Source organism: Anoplopoma fimbria, chromosome 3 (assembly GCF_027596085.1).
Source record: "Anoplopoma fimbria isolate UVic2021 breed Golden Eagle Sablefish chromosome 3, Afim_UVic_2022, whole genome shotgun sequence".
Classification (NCBI taxonomy): domain Eukaryota; kingdom Metazoa; phylum Chordata; class Actinopteri; order Perciformes; family Anoplopomatidae; genus Anoplopoma; species Anoplopoma fimbria.
Window position 1 is genome coordinate 23,789,814 of NC_072451.1, and position 22,747 is coordinate 23,812,560.

The window sequence follows — 22,747 nt, forward strand, 5'->3', positions numbered from 1 at the left end:
TGAACATCAGGAAGTTCCACGTCAGTGTCTACTGCCTGTTCACCAGCCGTAACATTTGGACCCCGATTGCAACTGCTCGAATCTCATTTAACAGTTTTTATTGTGACAAGGCGGGGATAAAACATGGTAAGAGACATTTAAAACAGTCGCCAACATGTTGTGTGTTCGTACAGGTCATCCGAGGCTCCTTGTTTATGTTAAAAGGACAGTGAAATTGTCAAACAAAAACGCATCATTGTGAATAGCTTAGCGGCTAGCTAGCTTAAGATGGAACAAGAACTTGTAGCTAACAGCTAGCTGTTTACATTTATAACCACGTTTTTTTTGTAAGCTTACGTTATATGTGATTGGATTAGTTTTGAGTCAGTTGAAGAATGAATCCTGATGGGATGTAAACGTGTAGGATCATTGAAATATAGTAGGCATAACGTTAGCATGCTAACTGTTAATTTGCTACCTGTCCTGTTCTCGGACACTCGCGTCTTTACCAAATCATTAGCTAAATGATCCACTCGTATTGAGAGTTTGAACGGGGGAGGAGAAACGTAAAGACCTGGTTGTCCTCTGTCTTTTCAGCCTCTGAGGCTGGACATCAAGCGGAGGCTGACAGCTCGGTCAGACCGGGTGAAGAGTGTGGACCTCCACCCAACGGAGCCATGGATGCTGGCTAGTCTGTACAACGGCAGTGTCTGTGTGTGGAACCACGAAACACAGGTGCGACCACTCTCGATGGGCCACCCATACAAAGTTGCATTACGGAACACAGATTAACACTGAATATCTACTCCTGAATATGTCACTTTATAGTAAAAAAAATAAACTGGCTTTACAAACGCATGAAAGCAGTGATGATGTTGCAAATGGATTCAGCAATGTTCTTTGTTTACAGACTCTTGTCAAGACCTTTGAAGTATGTGACCTCCCTGTCCGAGCCTCAAAGTTTGTGGCAAGAAAGAACTGGGTCATTACAGGAGCGGTGAGTTTCATCTGTTTTTCTGTTGGCTTGATACATCCCACAGTTGTCATCCATAACACCAGCAGTATAACACGCTAGTAGTATAAACCTGAGAGTATGAGATTGATGTGTTTGATTTGGTGTGGTTTATGTGTTGTGTGGGCATGTGTAGTAAACCCTTGAGCAGTGGTGTCACGTCAGTGTTTTCCATCTGATAGTCTTGCTTTACATTTTCCTCATTGTGTTAGAATCAAATAGCATATACCAACTGCTTATATTGGAATGTAATTTACTCTTGTCTATTTTTATGTTCATTAACATGAGCAGTGTAAACGGCTAATACTAAAAAAAAAATTCTCCCTGCACAGGATGACATGCAGATCCGAGTGTTCAACTATAACACCTTGGAGCGTGTCCACATGTTTGAGGCCCACTCTGACTACATCCGTTGCATCGCTGTCCATCCGACCCAGCCCTATATCCTCACCAGCAGTGGTACGCTAGTAAACTTATAAAATGATGGGTAGCATCCTCTTCTTGCATACTGATTCAAAAACTCAAAGGTCTCTTTATACCCAGTGTCCTCAAATGCATGCGTATGGAGTGCACACGAACATGAATGTATTTCTGTGCAGATGACATGTTGATCAAGCTATGGGACTGGGAGAAGAAGTGGTCATGCAGCCAGGTGTTTGAGGGCCACACTCACTATGTCATGCAGATTGTCATCAACCCCAAGGACAACAACCAGTTTGCCAGTGCCTCCCTGGATAGGACGATTAAGGTAGGGGCCGCCTGCTAATGCTAATCTTGACATTGGGACTGTGGGACACCCAGATCCTTCTGCCGTACAGATTTTTAAGGACCATAACTTAAGCACATTCTTGCCTTTTAATTATAGACATATAATTATTATATACTTTTAATTAAAGGTCTCTAAAGTGCATTCGATGATTCTCTGCTGTGTCCTGTGGGTTGTTTCAGGTTTGGCAACTAGGCTCTTCGTCTCCCAATTTCACTTTGGAGGGTCACGAGAAAGGGGTCAACTGTATTGACTACTACAGTGGAGGAGACAAGCCCTACCTCATCTCAGGGGCTGATGACCGCCAAGTAAAGATCTGGGACTACCAGGTAAAAAAAAAAAGAAAAACTTTCATTCACAAGAACGTGAAAGTAAGACACACTAATCATGGAACTAAAAAGCTCCTAAGTAGATCGCAAGCTAATTTCCTTTTGTTACATTATAGTATAATCAAGAGTTACAGCTTGCTGAAAGAGTTGATAGTTCTGAAAATAATGCATGTTTTCATCATTCATCAGCTACACCCTTTCCATGAGCATCCCTTAGCATTGTGTCTTTATATACATGTTTAACTGTCTTCCTCTGTGTGTTGTAGAACAAGACCTGTGTTCAGACTCTGGAGGGCCACGCCCAGAATGTTTCTTGTGTCAGCTTCCACCCTGAGCTGCCCATCATCATTACTGGATCAGAGGACGGTGAGCAAGAAAACCCTCTCATGCGCAACTCTGCACACAAACACCCCCACAATGCATTTCACCTCATGGCCTGATTGATCATTGCTTTATGCAACTTTATCTCCTCCCTCTGTAGGTACGGTGCGTATCTGGCACTCAAGCACTTACCGCCTGGAAAGTACTCTGAACTATGGCATGGAGAGAGTGTGGTGTGTGTGCGGCCTCAGGGGCTCCAACAATGTGGCGCTGGGCTACGATGAAGGCAGCATCATTATCAAGGTGAGCGGAAGAGAGAGAGAGTGATTCTCAAAAACAATTTTTGGTTGTAAAGAAACTCTTACTATATGGACTTACATACTGCTAAATAGTTATATAGAAGACAAATGAGTTGTGCAGGAAAAAATACTAGTGGCTTACAAAGGAATTATTTTATATATAATCATAATCAAAAATCTCTGTCGACGTCTGCTGTGTAGGTGGGTCGAGAAGAGCCAGCAATGTCTATGGATGCAAACGGAAAAATCATCTGGGCTAAACACAGTGAGGTACAGCAAGCCAACCTGAAGGCCATGGGTGACGCTGAGATCAAGGACGGAGAGAGGCTGCCATTGGCTGTCAAAGACATGGGAAGCTGTGAGATTTACCCCCAAACCATTCAGCATAACCCTAATGGAAGGTATGCATACACTCTACCCAGACCCTTTGACTGGTTATGAATATTTCAGAAAGGGGCAGACATGAGCACAACATATGTTTATTTTCGTTTCGCAGATTAGAGGTGAATTTGCAACAAGATTTCTGTCACTCATTTATGCATTTTTGTGTGCACCAGGTTTGTTGTGGTGTGCGGAGATGGAGAGTATATCATCTATACTGCCATGGCTTTGAGGAACAAGAGCTTCGGCTCAGCACAGGAGTTTGCCTGGGCACATGACTCATCTGAGTAAGTATGCGGTTGAGAATAGGTACGATACTTCCATGCAGTATACCGCTGTATCAGAGAATTAACTGCTACACTTTTTTATTTAACAGATATGCCATCAGAGAGAGCAACAGCATTGTCAAAATCTTCAAAAATTTCAAGGAAAAGAAATCGTTTAAGCCTGACTTTGGAGCTGAAGGTAATGTGAACGTTGTTGTATAGTAAACTTGTGGTTTTTGAAGTGGATAGTTTGCACTGTCTTCCTCACTGAATGTGTTCCAATTTTTCCCTGCAGGGATCTATGGAGGTTTCTTGCTTGGGGTGAGGTCAGTGAATGGCCTGGCATTTTATGACTGGGAGAACACCGAGCTGGTCCGCCGCATTGAAATCCAGCCCAAACACGTAAGACTAACTTACTTTTCATTTTCACGTTAGGTTTAAGTCACATATATAAATTTGCTTTAACAACACCGTATGTAAATGTATTAAAGGCATAGAAAGGCTGTTGTCCAGTCAGTTTAGTAACTCTGTTTCTTTCTCATTCTCGCTTCATCCTTTTTCCCTCTTTTTCATAATTTACCCAGATCTTCTGGTCAGATTCAGGTGAACTGGTCTGCATCGCTACAGAGGAGTCCTTTTTCATTCTGCGTTATATGTCAGAAAAAGTAGCTGCTTCTCAAGAGAACAACGAAGGAGTGACTGAGGATGGTATTGAAGATGCCTTCGAGGTGGGTGCTTTTACATTTCAGGGCAAAAAATACTCCTAAATCCTAATTAATATTGGTTGTATCCACAGAGTTCTATTACATAGCATAGCTTCAACTCAATGCTTTATATTCACAATGAAGGAGTGATTTCTTCACTTTAAACTAAACCTAACATTCACCACCTTTTTGTGGTTTATTGTTTATGTCCAGGTCCAGGGAGAAATCCAGGAGATTGTTAAAACTGGACTGTGGGTAGGAGACTGCTTCATCTACACCAGCTCTGTGAACAGACTCAACTACTATGTAGGAGGAGAGATCGTCACTATTGCTCACCTTGACAGGTACAAATACAGATAGTAGATATAAGATGTAATGCCTGCCTCTTAAAAGACTGCACTGTGTATATATCTCTCAAGCAACTTGTAAACGTTATGCTTACAAGAATAATACTGTAAATGAATCACAATTTTTTGCCAACTGCCTTCTCTCCCTGCAGAACCATGTACCTGCTGGGTTACATACCAAAAGACGACCGTCTGTACCTTGGAGACAAGGAGCTCAACATTGTTAGCTACTCCCTGCTGGTCTCTGTCCTGGAGTACCAGACTGCCGTTATGAGGAGGGACTTTGGTATGGCTGACAAGGTGCTTCCCACAATTCCTAAAGAGCAGCGGACCAGGGTCGCCCATTTCCTGGAGAAACAGGTATGGAAATACATATAATTGCAATATATTTTCTTAATAGCAGTCAGTTTATGAAACAGAAATGGTTTTTTTTTTAATACTTCAAAATGCATGTACAGTCTGTGCTTGTAAGTTGCTGATCGGTGGTGTTTCTTTGTCTCTTCAGGGCTTCAAGCAGCAGGCGCTGGCTGTGTCCACAGACCCAGAACATAGGTTTGAGCTGGCGCTGCAGCTGGGAGAGTTGAAGATCGCCTACCAGCTGGCTGTGGAGGCAGAGGTAGGAGCATAGTAGTTGGTTCTTGAAACTGAGTCAAACTCTTTAACACATCACAAGGCAAGAGCATCCTAAAAACATTACCAGACAATTTACAATGGCTCACAAGCGTTTGACTATTCTTGTCATTTCATGCCATTACTGGTTCTCTGTCCAGTACATTTCTAATATTTGTCATTTTAACCCCTGCAGTCAGAGCAGAAGTGGAAGCAGTTAGCAGAGCTGGCTATCAGTAAGTGCCAGTTTGGCCTGGCCCAGGAGTGCCTGCACCATGCTCAGGATTACGGTGGCCTGCTCCTCCTCGCAACAGCCTCCGGTAACGCTACAATGGTGGGCAAGCTGGCTGAGGGGGCAGAGAAAGACGGCAAGAACAATGTGGCCTTCATGACCTACTTCCTGCAGGGGAAGTGAGTACCACAAGAATGTGACATTGGTAGAAAAGTACGGAATAGATATGTATGGATCACATCGGACATACGGTAACTGTTCTACATATCGTCTTTTCTCCACAGTCTGGATCAGTGTTTGGAGCTTCTGATCAGAACAAACCGACTGCCCGAAGCTGCCTTCCTGGCTCGCACCTACCTGCCCAGTCAGGTGTCCCGTGTGGTCAAATTATGGAGGGAGAACCTGGCGAAGATCAACACGAAGGTCAGTTCTGTTATGATGAATATGATTCATCTAAAAAATGATTGAAACAGCAGAGAACTTTAAAACTAAGATCAAGAAAAAAAAAAAAATCAATCTAGGTGGAGAAAAATACGAGTTAGATTCTTAAGAGAAGAGTAAAAAGACAGAGTTTAAATATCTGGATGTTTCCTCTTGACCATAACACGTTGTATTGGCTCGTCATTACAGGCGGCCGAGTCTCTAGCTGACCCCACAGAGTATGAGAATCTGTTCCCCGGGCTGAAAGAAGCCTTTGCAGCTGAGCATTACCTCCGAGAATCCTGCATTGGCACCTCTAGGCCTGCCAAGGATTATCCTCTTGTCACGGTGAGTTGCAGAAGTTTAAAATTGACATGTGAGGTAGTTGTGTTGTGTCCCGACCATATTTCTATTTGTTTATCTCAATCCTATCTCCTATATTTTACAAACAACATTTTCAGCTCAACGAAGATAGGAATATTCTTGAGGAGGCTCAGGGATACGAGCCCAAAGGAACCTTCATTCCTGCTGTCTCCAAGGTTTGTCTGCAGAATACAACATTTTATTTTGATCCAACTTTTATCTAATAGTTATCAGTCAAAATGGGATTTTACCAGAGCTAAAATAAAAACTAGAGGAACCAATGGTCAGTAATATTCAAACTTTCAGGCAAACTTTATTTCACTCACTTTTTCCGGCAGACAAAGGACAGTGAGGAGTCGGTGGCAGCAGCTCCAGTCGCTGCAGGAGAACCAGCTGTGACATCTTCACGGCCTGAACCTGCTGCTCCTACAGCGGTGGACAAAGAAGAAGAAGAAGAAGAGGAGGAGGAAGAGGAGGAAAGCCCTGAGTTCTCACAGTCACAAAAAGAGGTTGGACTTGTATTTCTTCTGTTTTTATCTTTTGATAATAGTATTTGTTTCTCACAATTCAAAAAAATATATAATGAGATTCTTATTGATCACACAATGGTTGCTGCTACTTAATCAAAATAAATGAACAGCCAATCCAATATTGTTTACTGCAATTCTTTAAATGATCTTTTGTAGCATCATGTACTTTTTTGATAAAAATAGAAAAAACATCTGGCAGTTGTGTTCTTAATGTCTTTTTCATATAAGAAATACAGTTCCAAGTGTTTCACATAAAATCTAAAAAGAAACATGATTCAGAGATAACGTATGAATGAATAAATAAATAGAACATTTAAGATAAATAATTCTAATTAAAACAAATGATCCTTTGTGTGTGTCTTTATGTAGACTCTGGATGAGCTGGAAGTGGACCTGGACAACATGGAGCTGGATGACATCGACACCACAGACGTTAACCTCGATGATGACTTTCTAGATGACTAAGACCTGACACCACTCTGCCCCCCAGCACTCTTCAGAGCTTATTTAAAAAAAAAAAAGAAAGAGACCAAACTCCCTTTTCCCCTTTTTTTGTATTTGTACGTAAAAAATATTATATTGACATGTTTGCCTGCTGCAGTGGCAGGATTTAAGTAGATTATGATGATGATGATGAAGATGATATCAGTAATGTTTTATTCTCAGAAGAGCAGTAGACATGTCCATTTCAGACTTTTCTCCAAGTTGTTCATCATTCTATTGATTGTTTTAAAAACTTTCACTAACTGTCCATTGAGTGATATGGTATATTTACTCTTTTCTTTGTGTTTTCTGTAATGGCAAATCAAAATTCCTTCAGTCCAATAAACTTCAGTTGCTGTACATATTCACATTTGACTTGAGTCTTCTGTAAAAAAAAATGGAAAATGATGTGATAATACAGTATCATGGTTTTCAATGTGTAGCCCTAGGACAGATCCTTGCTCTTTGCTGGAGCCCTCCTGTGACCAGAGTGTGTGGTTTTTATTATTATTATTATTATTATATTCCTTTATTGATCCCCATGGGGGAAATTCGGGTGTTGCAGCAGCTCAACTACACAGAAACAGATAATAAATACACATATTATACAATAAAATAAAAATAGAATAAAATAAAAAATAAGAATACAAATAAAAAATGTACAGTATATCCACATGGGGGGGGGGGGGGCTGGTCAGCATGATGACAGACTGTGGTCTCTGCTGTTGTTGTTTGGGTGTCCTAGTGGCTTTTCATCCCCAAAAAATATTTATTTTCAAATGATCTCTGAGCCATTAATCCCACATCATATAGGTACCTAACCCTTGTCCCTAACCACAAGGTTGGTGGTTCAAACCCCCTCATCCATGACATGTGAGGTGTTGAGCGAGACACCTAACCCTATTTGTTTGCTCCCCGGGCTCCTATATTTTGCAAACCACATTTTCCTCCGGGATGGGTTAAATGCAGAGAAATAATTTCCCCATTGTGGGACTAATAAACATTTTGATTATTATTATTATTATAGTGGCTTTTCATCCCCAAAATGGGATTTTATTTTCAAATGATCTCTGAGCCATTAATCCCACATCATATAATCACCTAACCCTAAATAGGTTGGCCCTCCAGCTGAAGGGGCCCGATGTCCTTTCCCTTATGACCGCCCCTGTTCATCCATGCACCGCTGTCATTCTCCTCCTCTCCTGTGGGTGGCGCCCCAACTAGACAAGCTCGGACGATTTTCTGCAGTTTCGTGTGCAACAAAGTACCGAGCTTGGCAGCTAGCGAGAAGGAAACACCGACCCTTCAGAGACTGTTTATCATTTACTGCGTTTTCGAACTGTTTTCCCATTTATTCCTAAGCTTTCATCGGCAATAGTGGAAGTTTATACAAACGGGAACCAACACTAGGACGCTTTGTGGAAGGTGCTGTTTTTCCCTTTTTTTTTTTTTATAGAGAGAGAGAGGCAGGGGAACCTTAACTAGCCGGCGGAGAGAAGAGAACCGGGGCTAGGCAGCTAGTAACGTGAGGTCAGCGGGGGGAGCCGGGAGGACCACGGCACAGCAGCCGACGTCGCCACGGGGAGTCGGGGCCCGAGAGGGAGCCTGCCAGGCCCGCGGCTTGATGCACTCTGCCCGCCTCGTCTTAGCCTTAGTCCGCGATGGGGGAGACCAAAATCATCTACCACCTCGACGACCAAGAGACTCCGTACCTGGTGAAACTGTCGGTACCGGCGGACAAAGTCACTCTGGCGGACTTCAAAAATGTCCTCAAGAAACCGAACTACAAATTCTTCTTCAAATCTATGGACGATGATTTCGGGTAACTGTTAAAGGGTTTATTGTGCACACCACGGTTCACGTTGACTTAGTGGGTTACTTCACCCAGCTGGCTTGTCATGTGGATGTAGCCTGGCTGTGGATGCTTAGCTCGCTACGTCCATTGCTGTTCCTTTGTTAGCTGCTAGCTAGCTAGGTCTGTTCAGCGTCCCGACCCCGTTTGTTTACATTGCGTGTGTGTGGCTAGCATAGCTCTGCGTCCTGTGCCTCCACTTTGGATGACCAAGTTTGGTGTCAGCCTCACAAACACAGTCCTGACTGCTATGTAAACTTATCTTGGGTGACTTGGTAACAGGGGTAGTTAATAACACTGATGATAAGCAGCCACTGCTGTCAAGTGGTGGCTAATGTATGGTACGTGTATGCTAGCAGGCTAATGTATGGTACGTGTATGCTAACAGGCTAATGTCTCAGTGTAAACGGCCACTTTTGGTTAGTCAGTGAGTCCAGCAGGCCCCTGCTGTTGTTGTCTATTAGCCAGAGGAATGCAGAGAAGGACACAGGAATGCCCTGTTCATCACTCTGGCAGATTTATGAGCATGTCCTTTTGTGTTAAAACATAGTTGGAAAAGTTCCCACAGACAGTGACCTCTGTAGAGATAAACATGGGGAAATGTACTATTTTAAAAAAAGAAAGATCAGACAGATTTCCAAAGTTGATTTTGGCTAAACTCAAACTAGGGTGGGGCAACCACTTCTTAACATTTGCAAGTGGGGAAAATCATGTTTTGAAAGGACCCACAGTTATTCATGCAGTGAAGGGAGAAGGGGTATTCTGAATGAAAGATCATAGAATCCTTTACTCCAAAAGGTGGTATGGATTGACCGACTACTCAGACCTGAATAGAGACTGGTAAACATATTTACCAAGACTGTCTAAGAAAGTCTCACTGACCATCACTATTCATTCTTGTCTGAAAGGCAGAGCTAATCTAGACATCACTAGTAGTCTGGGGCACTAGTTAATAAATGCGTGCCTGATTTGTTCTTGGTTTCTTCAAGCAAACAGTCTGTTGAAGATCGATTCACTGGAAAGGTTTGCAAAAAAAATGAATACAGTTGAATCGGTTAAAAAAACATGGGAATAACCATGTTTGTACAGGAAATATTTTTATGTTTTGTTTATTTCAGTGCCAGTAGCTTTCCCTTTCATCAGGCTTTGATGCATAGACATTTCTTTGATATAATGCCTGAACAAATTTATTTCAAACTTTCCCTTTTTACTTGCCTGTCCTCCTGAGATTTTGTTTAACAGCGCTAAACTGTACGGTAACATGTTGCTCGTATGCTTTCTTTGATTTGTTAAATATGTTGTTTCTTTAACTTGGTCATATATAACCATCAAGTTAATGCTGATGTCAGCAACAAAGTATAAAGGAACAGGTTTATCTTTGCAGAAGGGTTTAGGTGATTTATTTAAATTGTTGACCTGCCTTTATACCACAATAATAGCCACTGACATTTTTCCATTGGCACTAGGCAATATTGTATATCTCTGACTGGAAGTGTGAAACAACAGTGTACTGAGTGGACTATAAAATCAGCATTGGTTTGGAAGTGTTGCCCATCTCCTGCCTCATGTTTATTGCCCTGTGAGTGCTTTTGTGTTGGTTTAGGTTTACTGAAACAGCTTTGTTCTCTTAACAGGGTGGTAAAGGAGGAAATAACTGACGACAACGCTAAACTGCCCTGTTTTAACGGACGTGTGGTGTCATGGGTAGGTTCAAATACATTTTTCATTCAGTCTGGTTTGTTTATTTTGTTGTTCTGCGCCTGTCTGTGTTTGCTGTATTTGTGTGGGTAAGTGTCTGTGTGGCAACTGTTTGCGTGCGTGTATAACAATGAATCCCATCTGTTGGCCAGTGACCACAATTAAACTCTGTCTCCAGGGAGATACCCTATTCGTCTGCATGATAATATCATTATCACATAATGATCCTAGGAGCAACAGACACATGCAAACCCTGGTCCTTTTCTATCCATGTTTAAAGCACTTTTAAAGAAAATAATTTTAAAGTAATTTCATATCCTCACTCATGCTAGTAACAGCAGGCGACACATGCCTACCTGCATACGTGTACTTGCTTGCAGTATCTTATTTAGAGAGTTATTCTCAGGTCTCCACAACACAAGAGACATCTGGCACTGGTTCTCCATTCCTCTCCCCCACGACAGTGAAATTGGGTTAAAACAAGTGAAATCACAGGATAGGTGAAAAATACCTCATAACAAAGAGCCTCACTGCATGTCCTCTAATAGGAAGATTGAATCTCACAAGCTGGGGGAAATGAAGTTGAGAGAGTAATCTGTTTATGGATTGTTTATTGATGTGAAAGGCTTATACATTTGGTTAATTTACCACAGTGTGGTAATAATTATAGGTTTTATTTGAGAGTCATCAACACAGGGTTTTCATTGGATGTTTGAGTGTGTAATCTAGCATGCTCATCCTGATTTGTCCCTCTGTCGCGGCCATTTTCGTTCCACTATGAGGTTTGGTTGACTGTGGTTCAAAGCCAACACCTCTGTGTTTGTGTATTTGAATATGTTCGTTATCTCTCGGGGGTCGTTGAAATGTTCCATGTACAATGAAACGTTATCTCTGTTACAGCGTGTCCATTTGTTTGTCTCCATCATTCATCTGTTGTTTCAATGATGTGATTGATTGTTCTCTGGGGTCCGAGGGCCCGGCTCACTATCACCACATCATCACCACAGACTACAAACCTCAATCTGGCCTGATGTACTTCATTGTCAGCTGACAACCAGATTTTGTCTATCACATTATTTTTTTACACCTTATCTCAGTGCACCTGAACTCACTTCACCCGTTTCTGCACACCAACATGTTTTCCCTATAAGCTGAATATTAAACGGAACAAACATAATGAATGTATAAACTGGATAAAAAGGTAAACAAAACGAGTGGTATGGCTCATGTTCATGACTCTTATCGGTCTACCTTTATAATAGCTGTACGAATAGAAACAGTTGAGTCTTTCTATGGTGTAGCAATTAAAACACAGAAATGCAACATTTCAAGGCTCTAGCTTCTCAAATGGGGTCTTGACAAAAAAATGAGACATTTGCATACATCAGCTGGGCACTTGTCTTTTCATAGTCCAAATTATTTATTGACTATGAAAAAAACATTAGTTAATAAGCCATAATGTGTTTTTATGGCTAAATAAAATGGATAAAATATAAAATGTGGGATTAACTTGATCGGTGGGGTGAAGCTGACCAACCTGGGCATGCTGCGTATAAAATTAAATGTATCCAATTTCTTTGCAGTGGACTCGGTTCAAACAGCTGTTTTTTTCTGCTCAGTACACCGGAAACACAGTGTACTTATAATAGTGGAGCATTATACTCATAGCCCAGCTGTAACATAAACGGCAAGAAAATTTGAGCTTCTTACCCGACTGTGTAGGCTGCTAATAGTGGAGACAGTTTCATGCTGTGCTAACGTTAGCTTTAAGCTTGTTCTTGCTTGCAAATCATACTAGTGCAAGCTTCATTTCTGATATGGATAATTTCCAAAATGCCAAAGAAATACAGATCTATGGCAGAATGTCAAAAAAGATATTGAATGAGCAGGAGTAATGTTCACTGGAATGTGCTACAAGTAACAGGGAAGACGTGGGTAATGTTGAAATCTATTGGTCATATCATTTCCCCTGAAAACACAGTCATGGTCCGTTGGATCCCACTTTTCCCACATTTTGGTTGCTTGGGCAACATTGTCATGGAGACAAAAGACAACTTGGACCAAGGTCTATCACAACTCTTTGAATCTACAGCTGCCTTTGGATAGCTTTGCTCTGTCAGCAGGATATTAGTAGATAATAATTAGATTTTTACATTTCATGAGACATTGTATTCCCTAACAATACATAAGTACTGCCGAGGCTTTAGGCAGTGACACTATACCACCATATGGTGTAGTGTAAACACACTAGTACTCTGATGTGGGTTTGCTGCCCAGTTGTTCCGTGTCTTTCATTGCTTTCTTCCCTCTGAGTGTTTGTCTCATTCCTCTGACTGACCTGACTCTCTTGTCTGTTGACAGTTGGTCTCCGGAGACGGGGCCCACACAGATGCAGGCTCAGTGGCAGACAGTACAGAGGCGGCTCCGCCTTTGGAGAGGACTGGGGGCATCGGAGATTCAAGACCACCCTCTTATCAGTCAGTATTATCAGAAAAGCGGGCGGGGGGGGACGACTCTTTTTAGTGTGCAAAAGTGAGATTTTGCGGGACTGTGTGTTTATGTGTGTGAAAGAGAAAGATACCATGTGTACTTTGTGTTTGGCTCTGTGTGTGAATGAGTCCTCTGTTAATTAATAAGGGCAGTAACAGAGGAAACTGCAAATTTGGAAAAAGTATGACACCTTGTGACTGACTGCCCAGGAGGAAATAAAATCAACTATTCTATTTTTCTTCTACACTTTTATCATTAGATTATTTTCATTTTGGAAGTAAATGTAGAGCACTGGTGTCTCGTTTCCATGCTTCATGTGGCCAGTCGTAAATATATTACAAAGTGTATGGTCCTTTACAGTTTTCAAATGTCTTAGCGCAATCTGGTTCATCTGCAAATAAAGCACATGATAGTAGTAAAAAAAGAAACGAGACTGAAATAAGTGAACCAATGCAACAATTCCTGCCCGATATTCAACAACAGAGTGCATCCTCAACTACGCTGAGTAAGAGAAGGGTTTAAATTCAACACAGTTTGTAATGTGATTATAACAAGAAGCATTTGATATAAACATTTGTTCAATTGGCTGTTATAGTAGCTTAACGTTCTTGATAGTGACTTAGTGTAGTTCTATCTCTTTCTAACACCTACTCTAACGTGTGTGCACCGTCTCTGTCTGCAGTGGGATAGCAGCAAGCGGTCGGGACAGTCTGGACAATGACACGGAGACCGGCTCCATCGTGTCGCAAAGGAGAGAGAGGGAGCGACCGCGACGGAAACACACCAACGAACACGGTCAGAAAGATGTTTGCTGCCTAGTGTTTTTTTTTTTTTTTTTCTTTCTCATTGTACTGTATGTATTTCACAACTCGCCAATGTCATTTATCTGATGGGTGAAAATCAGATTTTCACCCATCAGAGTTGCCACAAATTTAAAACTAAGCCAAGTGTATGCAAAGTGACATTAGAGATGCACGTCTCCAGCATGATGCTATCACAGATTCAATAAACCGGTAAGCATGTGAGGTTTGTGCAGAGGTTTCATGACTGTGGTTAGAGTAATGGTAGGAGGAGGTTGCACAAAAGCAACGTTATTGTGGATAAGATATAATATAGATCTTAATGAATAAGCTGCAATAATGTGGGAGTTGCATTCAATATTTGTTGTAACAGTTTGAAGATTCATTGGGTAATTTTGGCAAACGTTTGACTTGAACTTCAATTAGATACTGATCAATAAGGAACAAGCATGGTTTGAAGAGGGTTATTTTGTAAAGGGTGACAAGGCTAGATAAGCTTTAAGAGAAGAATCTCAGAACTGACTGACTCTAAGCTTTTATCTCTTATAACAAAATAAGTATATTTTCATGTACCTCGTGTATACAAGTGTCATCTTGATCCCTACTGCTGTCCCTCTCCAGGTGGAAGACAGAACGGCTTCTCGTCGCGTTCAATTGGGCGTGGGGGCCCCGAATACGACAGCTGCTCGTCCTTCATGAGCAGCGAGCTGGAGTCCACTTCCTGTTTCGATTCAGAAGACGATGACGCAACCAGCAGGTCAGATGTTCTGTCTAGCCGTCCAGCTTGTTGTTCATTAAGTTCAGTACCCAGTGAAAAAAAAGCATTTTGGCTTGAGGAATGCATCTGCAATTACATATGATGGGTTTTGGCAGAGATGAGCACAGTCTAATTGTCTGGTGGTTTTTGTGGTTACCCCCTCGGGTTCTTCTCCAGGAGTCGTTGAAATAACTGCAACCCACTTTAGAGACTCTGCTGTTCTCAGTCTTGAGGCATCTACCATGATGCTTTTATTTCCCTGTTGATGCAGATCTGGATAACAGCTTCATCCGTGTATGTGATTCTCTCCCCCACAGAAAGAAATGGATTTTTGGATATTTGTGCCAACTTATAATACGTCTGTTAGGACATAACTTCTAAATTAAGTGCATTCGATGCCGTTATACAGTTGAAGCTGTTCCTGACTCCTGGCAAGCACCACTTTCATTATGGAAACAGTTTTTTTTAAAGGGCCTTTGATTTTGAGGGTAACATTAAATTAGATGCCTGGTGGAGTTAAATGGGGGAAATTGTCTTTACTGTTTCTCTACAGGTATTTTTATTCACATTAGGATGTGTTGTGTTTTTTTAAGCTTGATTCAGGTAGAATTTCTTTTCTGATAACTGAATGTATTTGGTATAATATCTTAAGTTAAGTAGTCATGTAGCAAGAAATATTTGGTCACATAGTACAACCTTTCCATATGAGTAAATAGTTCCTAAAACGATTCGTTTTCTTCTTTTCTTGTATTAAGGTTTAGCAGCTCCACTGAGCAGAGCTCCTCACGTCTAATGAGACGACACCGCCGTCGCCGACGGAAACCTAAGGCCTCCAATATCGACAGGGTGAGACAGCACACTTGGACGTACAGGATTGCAAATTAACCTCAGACTTATTTATAAAAATTGTGTTCAATTTTGTGACTTTTGATTCTTCTTCACATAGTTTATTAATTTCCTCCTACTTTCCATCATTCTTCTACCCAGTCTTCATCATTCAGCAGCATCACAGACTCCACCATGTCTCTGAACATCATCACTGTCACTCTCAACATGGGTAAGTCACTTGGCCACTTGAAAGCTACGCACAGAATTCATTTAGATTTGTTGGGGTGAAAAGAGTGTGCATTTCTTATATACTCACACCCTGAGCCTAAGTTATAGCATTTCTTCCTCAAGACGGGGAAATATGCAGATGTACTAATTTCTTCCATATTGATCACCCTTTCTGTCTTTACTTACTTGAATACACATCGTTTGTTCCTCTCCTCTTCACAGAGAAGTACAACTTTTTGGGCATCAGCATTGTGGGTCAGAGTAATGAGAGGGGTGATGGAGGAATCTACATTGGCTCTATCATGAAGGGAGGAGCCGTGGCTGCAGATGGACGAATAGAGCCTGGGGACATGCTGCTGCAGGTGTGTGTCTGTATGTGTGTGTGTCAGACAAAGAGAGAAGAGTGACAAGTGTGTGTCTGTGCATGCCTGGGACTTGGACCAAGAAAGTGTGTGTGAGTTGGTAAATCTATGTTGTTTTTGCGTTTAGTGCTAGCGCCAGCTGCCTGACATCGTTTTACTCAGATGCGCACGTGTAAAGGATAAAAAAACATATGCATGTGGCAGCATATTACCATTACTCTTTTTCCAATAATGCTCTTCCCATGTATGCACGTATTTCAATCACATTACAATAAACTGTGTCTTATTCTATGGCAAGATATGTCAATCAGCTGTATTTATGGCTTTAATGATAATTTTACATGTTTATAATTGCACATCCAAATTTTAATATGGCACGTCCTGTTGAACACTGCCGGTCCCACTAATGGCTTTGTGTAGTAAGAATCATTGGAATAACTGTAATCTTTGAAAGTTTTAGACTTTGTTCTATAGGAATATAGCATGTAAGTGAACCTTAGCCTGTTCTTTGGTGGCATTATGAATCACGCTTTTGTGCAAATGTATGTTCACAACCTTGAGAAATTGTTTTTCTGTCATTTTTATCCCTGTAGGTGAACGAAATAAACTTTGAGAACATGAGCAATGACGATGCAGTGCGAGTACTGAGGGACATCGTGCACAAGCCAGGGTAAGCAGAAAACTGGCACGCATTATAAAAGCATATGTTACACAGAATATACAAGTGCATTGTTAGAAATATTCCTCCATAAAACACAGATGCAAAGCATGACTGAATTCTAGTAAGGTTGAATCTGTGACCATTCTTTGTGTCTCTGTTTTTTTACCAGTCCCATTACTCTGACTGTGGCAAAGTGCTGGGACCCAAACCCACGGAGTTGCTTTGCTCTGCCCAGGAGTGAGTGTTTGTCTCTCTTCTTCCTGTTTTAATTTTCATTTCAATAAATGAATACATTTGGACCCATCTTCTTTTTAAGCTTATCCTACGTTTATTTCGACAGGTGAGCCAATCCGGCCCATTGACCCAGCTGCGTGGGTGTCCCACACGGCGGCCATGACCGGGGTTTACCCTGCATATGGCATGAGCCCCTCTATGAGCACCGTCACCTCCACCAGCTCCTCCATCAGCAGCTCTATCCCTGAGACTGAACGTGAGTCACATCACCCCCTGCAGCTAGCAGTTAATGCTTCTCATCAAGGAACTTTAATTTAAAACCACTTCACTTACAACCATAACTCTTAGTCACAGGTTTCCAGTCACTTTCCTTTTGTCTCTACGTAGATTTTTTTTGCTCACACGATTCCTCCTTTATGAAGTTGCAATGTACATCTTCTGCCTTAAATATTATGATAGGAGGCATATAGTCCTCCAGGATTGTTGATATTCAGGGTTTCGCTTCATGATCATCTGCTCTCATTTTGGAGCCTACACCCTATGACCTCCAAAAGTGCAGTATCTACTTCAGACGTGTTAGTAAATCTCTGTGTTAAGTGTGGCCCTGCCCTCTCACCACATTCCTACGACTACTCTCTGTTCCAGCTTTTACAGTGTCACAGCCTCACAGCTTCCATCTGCTCAGTAACTCTTGTCAAAACTTAGCCATAACTCACAACTTTCTTCTTCCCTGTAATCTTTGGAAGAACAGGGATGTTTTTTCTTTCTCTCCGGAGAAAAATCTTTCCTCTCTCAACACATTTTCTTGACCAAATTGATGTGATTCACTTTTCTGGAAAGATTCCCCTTTCAGACAGAACATACATTTTAAGTGGTCACATGCTTGCATTTTTGGCTACAATTTATGGTTTAGTGGTGCATTTTTCATAAATTTGCATGATTGGCCAACTGTATTGGTGCCAGAAGTTATTTAAAGTGAGGCAAAGGTGACGTTTAATAGGAGAAAAAAAAATATATGCAATCTAAAATATCAGTTCAGTTGGTGCCTCAATGGCTTCTGTCCACAATGTTTTGCACCAAGAATCATACAGGGAGAAGTCTGTTGTGGGCAAGATGGGTTCAAAAGTACGTGATGGAGCATCATCAACTCCATCATCAACAGGAAGTTGGGTTTATGTGGATATTTTCCACCCAAATATAAGTGTGTTGGTGTAAATGCTAGAAGTGTTTACACCCAAGTTATGAAAATGTAATATACTGAATACGGTTTAAATGTTCTCTCAAGAATTTAGAAATGTATTCAATCATTTACTTCTGCTTGTTGAAAACTGAAAAATTAAAACAATACATTAAAAATTAAAAAAAGTATATAACTTTTTTATTGAGGATGGTCACAAGGAATTCTGGGAAATGAGGGATATCACTGATTGAAATGGAGATTGATTAGACAGGTTGTGGGGGAACACCAAAAGGTTAATAAAACAATTATTATCTTATCTTGCAATGCAACTTACCTCCTTGAGATGATTTGTTACGATGTGATAGTGTTCTATGGAGGACATTTATTTATTATAATCAGGCTTTTGTTAGGGTTTTATGAAGACCAGCTCAGTTGTAATCCAATTCAAACAAGGATCCAGTCTAATCGTTCTGATTCATGATCCGGCGCATTACAGCCCAGACCACAGCAAACCAAATATTATATGAAGGCAAATTCCCAAACGGATACATTTTTTTTGGAATGAACAGAGCTACAGTAACAGCACCCAGCTGTGCTCTCATTAAATTTGTGGGAAACATGTGTGAGAGATTCACTTTTTGGGATTCAAAGCAGTTTCAGTGGTGTTAAACATAAAAATCAACAACAAAACAATTTTAACTCTGACAGGATGATGTGGTTCAGCTCTCGTGATAACTTGTCTTCCGCTCTTTCCCAGGATTCGATGACTTTCACCTCTCCATCCACAGCGACATGGCAACGGTTGCTAAGGCCATGGCCTGCCCAGAGTCAGGTCTGGAGGTGCGGGACAGGATGTGGCTCAAGATAACCATCGCGAATGCCTTTATCGGTACGTCTGTCAAAGCAGAGGGCATGATCCTGCATTTATTATTTCCTTCATCAGTATGCACACCCAGCTCTGTTCTTTATTTGCTCAGCTCAGTTTTCTGTAAGTGTCTCAGTGAAAGCCTCTCGTATTCATTCTGAATGAATCATGATTATCCTAATAATTTATCAATATAGTTTTCTTTTATTGCTCCAATTGCATATCATAGCGGTAGTATTTTCTTTATTTAATCAAGAAAAAAATAGCTTTGTTATTGACCAAAACAGTTCAAAATCAGCTGTGGACAGACAAATGTCACATAAATACAGATGATTCAAATCATCTTGAATATTAATATATATCATTAAATTGTCATTGAATGTGATGAGCAAAACTGTACCTAAAAGGTGTGTGTCTTTGTGTCCTCAGGTTCTGATGTGGTGGACTGGCTCTTCCATCACGTGGAGGGGTTCTCAGATCGTCGAGAAGCCCGTAAATATGCCAGCAACCTGCTGAAGGCCGGCTACATCCGCCACACGGTCAACAAGATCACCTTCTCTGAACAGTGCTACTATGTGTTCGGAGACCTCTGTGGCAGTAAGTGGACGCTAAGATATGCTTTGAGTGTTGGCAGTTAAAGCAAGTGTCCACAAGGTGTTGTAGTTCACTTGTATCTCTATCTATAAGTGGGGTGGTACTGTGGAAGTCTAAATCTGTTCTTCTTTCTCTCTCAGACATGACCCATCTGTCTCTTCATGACCATGATGGTTCCAGTGGGGGGGCCTCAGATCAGGACACTCTCCCCCCTCTGCCTCACCCCGGGGCAGCACCCTGGCCCATGACTCTGCCCTACCAGTTCCCCATTCCACATCCATACGACATGCAACAGCCCTTCCCTGGTGGACCAGGCGCTGGTAGTGCAGGAAGCCAACACAGCGGTGAGTGCCTTAAGAACATACTGTTTGTGTTGATCGCCAGTATACTCAACGCGTATTGAAGAACAATCGGTAGGGTATTGGTTGAAAAATAAATGAATGCCATATTAATGTTGTATCACCTCCTATAGACTTCAAATGTGTCTGTTTTTAAGTTTTTATTTGCTTCTTGACAAACAAAAAAATCATCACTAGAAACTTCTCCAATTCCTGGAGATTCATCTTCTCCATCATCCATATGTATGCTGCAAGCACCATGTTGCACATTATGTTGCCAAAACATATGATAAGTATGCCGTTCCTGCAGAGCTCACAGAAGGTCAACACAGAAACAGTAAAAAGATGTTACTGTCATTGTAACTGCCATGAATTCATGCTTCCTACTGCTGCTTTTCTTGTTGGGGTTTTTAACATCTTGTTTGATCTCCACACTTTCTTTTCAGTTGTAGGTCTACTGCATGTATAGATAAGCTTACTTCAAAGACATGAAGGAAATAAATAAGTTCTATCAAGAAGGAAAAAGATTCCATCCAACAGCTCCAAAGCCTCCTTATTAACATGTTTATTTTGTGTATGTAACATGTGTAGAAATAGAAAACCAGACATTGTGGTTTTAGGAACAGTTTGCTTATGCAGTGGATATATTTACTGACCAACAACAGCTGGACCCACTTGCTGCACAAACACATTTCAGATGTCCTGTCCTCATTTTGTGGTAGCACACTAACATGAATGTACTGCTAATAGTTAACCAGGTTACAAGATACAACAAGGATTTTGGAATTGCTATATGGTTATTTTATTGCTTTTTTTTCTCTAGCCTTCAAAGTTGGTGCTAGGCTAGTCCCAGAACCACCTATCTGAAAGAGGCAGAGAGATTATATGTACCTTTACATCTATCTTTGGGTTTGATTGCAACAAGAATAAATACAAAATAGAAAAAAAAATACAAATCTAAATGTTCCTTTAAGCGTACAAACAGTAATGGTTTTGAATTCATCAGTCTGAAGAACTTGCCTCTAAAGCAAACAGGCTGTTTGTGGTAATAAAATGAAAACATGTAATTGCCTTCAGTAATGGTTAAGATGTTTGGCCTGTGAAAGGCCATGGATGCTCCGTTAGCGTGTCTGCATTAGTCATTCAGCTCTCCTGAGAGTCGCCCACAAACTGGGTCACTCCTGCCTGCGTCACTTCACTGGCACCCAAGTGGGAGTGATTGGCTCATGTAGGTCACTCAGATTTAATTCACAAAATGTGACGTGTCTGTGTATTACACTTAGATACTAATCATATTGTTTGCTCTGTCTACAGGAAGCAGCGGCTCCAACTGCAGTAAGAATGAGGGGCGGAAGTCCGCCGGCAGCGGCAGCGAAACTGAGATCAGGAGCCACCGAGCTCCAAGTGAGCGCTCGGTGGCTCCCCCTAGTGAGCGAAGCATCCGTAGCTCTGTCAGCCACCGCAGTGCCAACTCCCACTCAATAGCCTACGCTTCTGGCCTTGTCTACGGCCCACCTGGCCTGCCCCCCCAGCCCCCACTGTCAACAGCTGCACCTGGCGCTCCACCAGGCAGAGAGCTTACCTCTGTGCCCCCTGAGCTCACTGCCTCACGCCAGTCTCTGCGCATGGCGGTGGGCAACGCCGGAGAATTCTTTGTTGATGTGATGTAACGCAGCTTGTAGGCCAATAACAAAGTAGCAGATTGGGCTTTATCGTGTCATTATAAGACTGAGAAGGACAGCGAGACAGGGCATGAGCGAGGGAAGATTGCAAAATCCCAAGGCCTTGATTCCACTCTCCTAAAAGCAGAAATGGAACCAACCCTGTTGTGTATGTTGAGAGAAAAATGTTCCTCCTTCTTTGTGCTTTTCTTCCTCATAGTAGTATTGGCCATACTTTCTTCAGTGAAGAAACCCCCTCGCTCAAGATGGAACCAAAGCGCCTTTTTCAGTTTCCGCTCCTCGGTGGGGAAGAGTTTGCAGGAGGACAAAGAGCAAGAGAGGGAGGGAGGCGGTGTAAACGGACAACTGGGGAAGATGACTCAGCGCTTTTCCACATGGATGTTTTTCATTTGTTCTTCTCTTGACTCTTCCCTCCCCTCTCTGCCTCCCTTATCTTAACATTCTCTGTCCTCGCCCTCCACTGTTCACAACTAAACTGAGAGCAAGAAGCCTCTTTCCTCCCTGTTCTTTCAATTCCCACTCACTGACCTCTTAACAAGATTTTAAAAAAACCGAAAGAAAGCTGAAATGAACACTAACTGTTAACCTTATTCAGTCTTTTTAAATGTTTGCTTGACTTAAGAGAGAAAGAAATGGAAAAATGTGTATGTAGTTTAAGAGAACCACAGTCCGTCTAACTGTAAGAATGCATTTGATTTATTATATCCGTAGTTGGTCACAACTAGTTTAATTTTTAAATGCTAAACATGAGTATCCAGCTATAAGAGTCATTTTTACACTACATTACTGCATTTTCATCTGTTAACCAGAGCATTTTCAGACTCTGTCTTGTGATAATGTATAATGGGAAAACAATTTCTTACCATGTCTTTCACACTACTCTTTTATCAAGGAAAAATGTCTTTTTATTTATAAATATAGTTTTATGACTTAACTTTGCTGCTTTGTGTTATGTTTTTATTTGAGTGTGTGTGCATATGTTTCTGAAGCCATCATTTGCAAATAGTTTTTTTTTTCTTCTTTTGTTTGTTTTTCATGGTACGTGGGGTCATGTTTGCATTTAAAGGCAGTGGAATCCAGACTGTCCAATATTAGGAATGTGAAGGTTAGGCAATCTGGTGCACAGATGTGTGCAAG

The 22,747-nt window shown here is 41.5% G+C and overlaps 2 protein-coding genes across 2 annotated transcripts; both read left to right on the forward strand.

Moving 5' to 3' along the window:
- On the forward strand, positions 1–7,097 carry copb2 (COPI coat complex subunit beta 2). The gene is made up of 22 exons (XM_054625344.1): positions 1–126; positions 577–714; positions 890–976; positions 1,324–1,450; positions 1,591–1,739; positions 1,940–2,086; positions 2,353–2,452; positions 2,568–2,710; positions 2,908–3,107; positions 3,264–3,374; positions 3,464–3,552; positions 3,649–3,755; positions 3,938–4,081; positions 4,271–4,401; positions 4,557–4,764; positions 4,910–5,020; positions 5,210–5,424; positions 5,530–5,668; positions 5,876–6,013; positions 6,127–6,204; positions 6,367–6,537; positions 6,928–7,097. The coding sequence occupies exons 1-22, from the start codon at positions 124–126 to the stop codon at positions 7,021–7,023; spliced, it is 2,832 nt and encodes a 943-aa protein (XP_054481319.1). The 5' UTR covers positions 1–123; the 3' UTR covers positions 7,024–7,097.
- A 1,160-nt stretch (positions 7,098–8,257) lies between these two features.
- On the forward strand, positions 8,258–22,530 carry LOC129113176 (segment polarity protein dishevelled homolog DVL-3-like). Its single transcript, XM_054625370.1, has 15 exons — positions 8,258–8,863; positions 10,528–10,597; positions 12,953–13,068; positions 13,764–13,876; positions 14,503–14,638; positions 15,394–15,484; positions 15,626–15,695; positions 15,917–16,056; positions 16,650–16,726; positions 16,887–16,954; positions 17,058–17,207; positions 18,889–19,020; positions 19,426–19,593; positions 19,731–19,934; positions 21,243–22,530. Exons 1-15 carry the CDS (start codon positions 8,703–8,705, stop codon positions 21,596–21,598), a joined length of 2,052 nt encoding a protein of 683 aa, XP_054481345.1. The 5' UTR covers positions 8,258–8,702; the 3' UTR covers positions 21,599–22,530.
- The last annotated feature ends 217 nt before the right edge of the window (positions 22,531–22,747 follow it).